This window comes from Sesamum indicum, linkage group LG5 (assembly GCF_000512975.1).
Source record: "Sesamum indicum cultivar Zhongzhi No. 13 linkage group LG5, S_indicum_v1.0, whole genome shotgun sequence".
Classification (NCBI taxonomy): Eukaryota; Viridiplantae; Streptophyta; class Magnoliopsida; order Lamiales; family Pedaliaceae; genus Sesamum; species Sesamum indicum.
In genome coordinates this window covers 962,122-967,430 of record NC_026149.1, presented here as the reverse complement: position 1 = coordinate 967,430, position 5,309 = coordinate 962,122, and the positions used below count along the sequence as shown (strand labels likewise).

At 37.2% G+C, this 5,309-nt stretch overlaps 2 protein-coding genes across 2 annotated transcripts in view; both read left to right on the top strand.

Annotated features, from left to right (window-relative positions):
- On the top strand, positions 229-2,719 carry LOC105161496 (V-type proton ATPase subunit E2). The gene is made up of 6 exons (XM_011079195.2): positions 229-383; positions 492-592; positions 868-1,024; positions 1,676-1,869; positions 2,202-2,301; positions 2,452-2,719. The coding sequence occupies exons 1-6, from the start codon at positions 282-284 to the stop codon at positions 2,473-2,475; spliced, it is 678 nt and encodes a 225-aa protein (XP_011077497.2). The 5' UTR covers positions 229-281; the 3' UTR covers positions 2,476-2,719.
- LOC105161495 (NADH dehydrogenase [ubiquinone] 1 alpha subcomplex subunit 1) overlaps positions 5,175-5,309 on the top strand; it is a gene marked incomplete in the record, with an annotated part of 2,599 nt that continues 2,464 nt past the window's right edge. The window contains 1 exon segment of the mRNA XM_011079193.2: positions 5,175-5,309. Coding sequence (XP_011077495.1) covers positions 5,294-5,309 — 16 coding nt within the window.

Here is a 5,309-nt window from a genome sequence, read left to right as displayed (position 1 = left end):
ATTTTTAATATAACAGTGCAGGTATTTTTGGGGGCCGAATAATGAGGTCACCCCACACATCGACATTCAAGATTTAGTGGGACCCACCCACGGCCCCGGTCGGACTTTGTCAACTCCTCCGCCAAACCTCAAACCTCCAATCACGCTTTTTGCGGCCTCCTTCTTTCCTCCTCCCACAGACATTCTCTTTTTCTTCATGGCTTATAATTGTTGTTGTTATTACTTTGATAAGTTTGAATCTCTTGTCCGAGGAAAAAAGAGAGAGAAGAGAGAAAAGGAAGATGAATGACGCAGATGTCTCCAAGCAGATACAACAGATGGTGAGGTTCATTCGGCAGGAAGCCCAAGAGAAAGCTAATGAGATCTCCCTTTCTGCCGAGGAGGTCTTTTCCTCTTTACCATTTCAATCCTTAAATTCTTCAAATTTACTTCTTTTTCCGGTTATAATCGTGTGATGAATAATTGTGCACACCCTCATTCTTGTGCCTTAGGAATTCAACATTGAGAAATTGCAAATAGTTGAAGCTGAAAAGAAAAAGATCAGACAGGACTACGAACGCAAGACCAAGCAGGTGGAAGTTCGTAAGAAGATGTAAGCTTCTTTATTCACTGTCCTTCATCAATTAAATGAACATTCACTTCTTTTAACATGACTAATATTCTCTTGTTTGGCTGATGGGAATTGGACTTCTATGTTTCTATTCCTTATCTGCGCATGCCTCATATGGCTTACTCCTAAAGGAGAGGTCAAGTGTGTTTTTTCTTTTTTCCAATTTCGAAAAGCAGGAATTTGAGTTTCACGGATTATCAATATTAGACAACATGAAACTCTTGGGATTTGATTTAATATTTTGCTTTGTTATGCAGTGAGTACTCGATGCAGCTAAATGCATCACGTATCAAAGTTCTTCAGGCCCAAGATGATGTGGTCAGTGAAATGAAAGATGCTGCAAGTAGGGAGCTTCTTCGAGTTTCAGATAACAAAAATGCATATAAAGCTCTTCTCAAGGGCTTGATTGTTCAGGTGCCTACAATGAATGTTTTTCTACTTCAACTTGAATGCATGAATGGTGTGACAAAAGGAATTACATGATCTCTAGTCATAATATAGTATCCTCTCTGCAACTGAAAAATCATGGAATCTATAAAGATGTTGGAGACCCTGCAAATTGTTTCCCTCTAGTGTCAAGACATGCAACTTAAACCCTTTATGATCATCAAAACCATCAAATTTACACCCGCATGGTAAATGACATAATTCCCATGTAATTAACCATCTTATCATCCATGTATTGTCAAATACTTATGGACCTAAGACCTTTAACGTCATGCTATCTTAAAACCTAAACCCCTTTTACATTCTTGCAATTCCTTCTAACGTCCTGGAAAAATACAATTGCAAGGAACAACACCACCATCACTTGGAATATAGCTTTTGCAAGTGAAATATCATAATTTTTATTTCTTGTGATTACTGATGAGGTAATTAGTTATCAAGTTTCACATTTTTTACGTGAGCTTTTATGTTGTGTTCTTTTGTTTAGACCAACTTCTTGCATGAACCTACACTAGAACTTGCATTTTATGTCAACATACGAGGGCGGTTCTCCAACTCCAATGGACCTTGGCTAAATTGCATGCTACTCTGCTGACCTAATGATGCTTGATATTTCAGAGTTTACTACGGCTGAAGGAGCCATCTATATTGTTGCGATGTCGGGAGATGGACGTAAGTCTTGTCAATTCAGTTCTGGAGGATGCAAAACGTGAATATGCTAAGAAAGCCAAAGTACAGGCCCCAAACATTACAATCGATAAAGTATACCTGCCACCACCTCCTAGCAGCAAACAGCCCCTTGGTCCCTCTTGGTAAACGTGATGTCCTTCTATTAAGTAATAAACGTGATATGTTGCTTTATCTCGAAAAGATCCCACATCTTTTACATGATTTTTTTTTATTCTTATTATGCATGATATTTAGTTGTTCAAGTTACTAGACTTGGTTATATTTTTCGCTGCAGCTTTTTCTCTGCTGTGATGGCTAACGCTTTACAATATGTGCTTATGGAAACTCATTCTTTACATCTATAACCTTAATAATCTCTTCATACCTTTGTTCTTTTTCTTGTGTTTTATGAGGTGTCTGTTTGATGTCTCATATATATATTCCTCATATTTCTGTTACGTTCATGATCGGAAAGCTCTGGAGGGGTAGTTTTGGCTTCACAAGACGGGAAGATTGTATGTGAGAACACCTTGGATGCTCGACTAGATGTCGTCTTTCGGCAGAAACTTCCTGAGGTGTTGCCTTTAGAATCTTACATCTGTTATGAAAATCTAAACCAGTGAATACTAATTATTCATATTTGTTTCGGATGAATATTCAAGGCATTCAGCTATGCAACATTGTTAAACACTTTTCTCCGTCATAATTAATGGAACTGCATGCAGATTCGCAAGTGCCTGTGTGGATAAGTGAGCAGGAGATCAACTCTGGCTGCTGTAGTTGCGATAAGTTAAATGATAACTCTTAAAAGTGATATGTAGCTGAGATGATTGGCTGACCAGCAGATGTACATTCTGGATCATCATCTGCAGGGTTTTGTCGTTTGTGTCGATCTGGTTTCATGATAAACTGGATGTCTGAATTTTTGAATAAATGAACTTGGTGTAATACTTTTACCTATTAACCTCGTTGGCATATTCACTTTTTCGAATCTTTTTTTGGTGTGATTATCCTAGGAACACATGTCGAATTATACTTGGGAAAGAGAAGTAGCATGATATCTCTGATTCACGCATCCTTAAAAGCATGGCTCTCGTTTTTTTGTGAGCTTGCGGACTCGAGTAATTCCACCTGCTCGATTGCGTCCCCCCTTTTCTAATTTTTAATTGTTAATCGATACAAATTGAGACCCTAATCTGATCTAAGATACATTGATTCTGAAAGTGATGAAGCTATGTTCAAAATCTTGTGTTTTTAACTGCATGACATCTATTGCAGGAGTACGGCAGTGAAGCTGAATGTGTGGTGTGGATGGAATTATTTCATTTTCCTTGTTTCTTGATTTGATTATCGTTCATGAAATAACTAGATATACCTTCATAATCAATTCAAACTGCAGAGTCAAGAGAGCACCCTGTAATATATGTTGTCTGCACTAGTAATGTCTAAAATCTGAACCACAATCATGCATGGCAAGTTCAAAATATTTTATAATAGAATAACTCATATATGGGAAATTCTAACTCTTGATTGCGTTAAGCAAACAAAAATGCAGCATCTGTGGCAACTTCGCAAAGACTAGTACATATACCTCTTAATATGCATACAGAAAAGTAACTAGATGCCAAATATAACTCAGTGGAATCGGCATTATCAAAAGAAAACCAACACTAGAAAAGACAAGAATCTACTACTGCTTTTGTTTGTCCTCCAGTAGTTGGTCAATAGATGAAATATCAAGTCATGCCACTCAAAGCCCAGCTAGAGCTAGGGAGTTCCTCTAAAAAAACAGCTCTAAATGACATAAGCTATACTTGAAAAGAGATGCACAAGAAGGTAATAACCATTGCATGCCACCATCATCTTATGATGCTAGGGGAGGACACCTGGACATATCCTCAAAAATTGACTGAAAGTCACACATATAATAAGCAATGAGCTTCCAAATAACAATGCATTACAGGAACTACTAATCCATAAAATATCACTGTTAAATGATACCAAACAAGCTTTAAAGACAGATCCAGATGATTATCTCTTATAACTTTAGGCAGAGGAAACGAAGGAATGAAAATAGGAACAGAGCAACAAACATAAAAACCTCTCCACTAGAGCACAACTGAAGAAATGAAAATAGGAATACATGCACCAAACACAGTGATCAAAATACAGCCTCAACTTGCAGCGGTAAATTTAGCATAACGAGGTGGATGGATAGATCCAAGATTCTAACAAGCCCTACACCCACGAAGCCAAAACCAAACCTTACATTCATCAGTCCTCCCAGAATTTACAGATTACATTACCGGGACAAAGGGCAACTGCATGGTCAATTAGCGAGAACTTGTGCCTACTTCTTGATCTATATGTACAGGTGACACAACAAAATACTTACAATATCAGACTTGTCAGTGCTATGCTGTACCAAAAATAACATCTCACAATAAATCAATCAAATGAATGGGCTTTCACGAACTGACATAAGAAAACCTAGTTTAAACCAAATATATAAGAACCACTTTCTTCTTTTCCTTTTTCTTTTCTAGCATCAGTGTCCGCATTCTGCTAAACAAATTAAGTAAGTAATATGGCATCTTTTTAACCTTTAACTCATGTATGATTAAATTTAGTCAAAATCAATGGTTTAACATGCTATATTGTGGGAAGCTGCAAAATGGAACTTTTGAAGAGCCTACGTATACTAGTTCCCATTATTTGTTAGTTCACATGGAATACTAGAAATGTGTGGCAATGATCAGATGTTCACATGATGAAATAGACTACGGAGGATACAAATATCCGAGTGACTTCTGTATCTATAGTTGTTGGAATCTTGTGCTTGCACAAGACCAAGGATGTTATCAATTTGAAACAGGGTGTATAGTACGAGTTCTTCAACTTAGCAAAGCATATAATCCGTCCGTGAAAAACTTCCAAGCCATCAAAGAGGAAGGAAAGCCCTAACACAAAAGGGAAAGAAACACCCATTCTAGGGGAAGCTCTCACCTTTCCAATTATATAAAGATGTGAGTTTGTTATTTTTATCTTGGACATTATTTATTAGATAATGCATAGTTTTATTAATTAATATAATAATGCAAATCATTGTTTTTTATTTTAAAAACACTTGCCTGCACCGCTTCGCTCTTATATCGTTCTTTATAAAAAAAAAAAAAAAAAAACACTTTCCTATGTGCCTTCTATTACAACAACACAATGAAGTTGTTAAAATATTTACATGTGTATTTTAATAATACACATGGCTTGTAGTGTGACTGGTGAGAGGCACGAGCCTGTGATTCCAAGTTTGAATTTCAATGAGAAAGGACCTTTTGTTTTCTTATCAGGCCGGCGTATTTGTTTGGAAAAAAATAAGCCCGTGTGTGTTGAGATTTGTGTTAACGGGTCGAGGCCCAATATCTACATGCCATATGTGTTAAAGGGACGAGGGGCAGGCATGGAATTGAGCAAAACTGGAATTGGGGGATCTGAGAATTGAGACGTCAGTAGTCATCGTTTCCATCGTCGTAGAAGCCAGAGACAAAGAGGAAGCAGCAATTATTATCAATGGCGCTAGTATGGT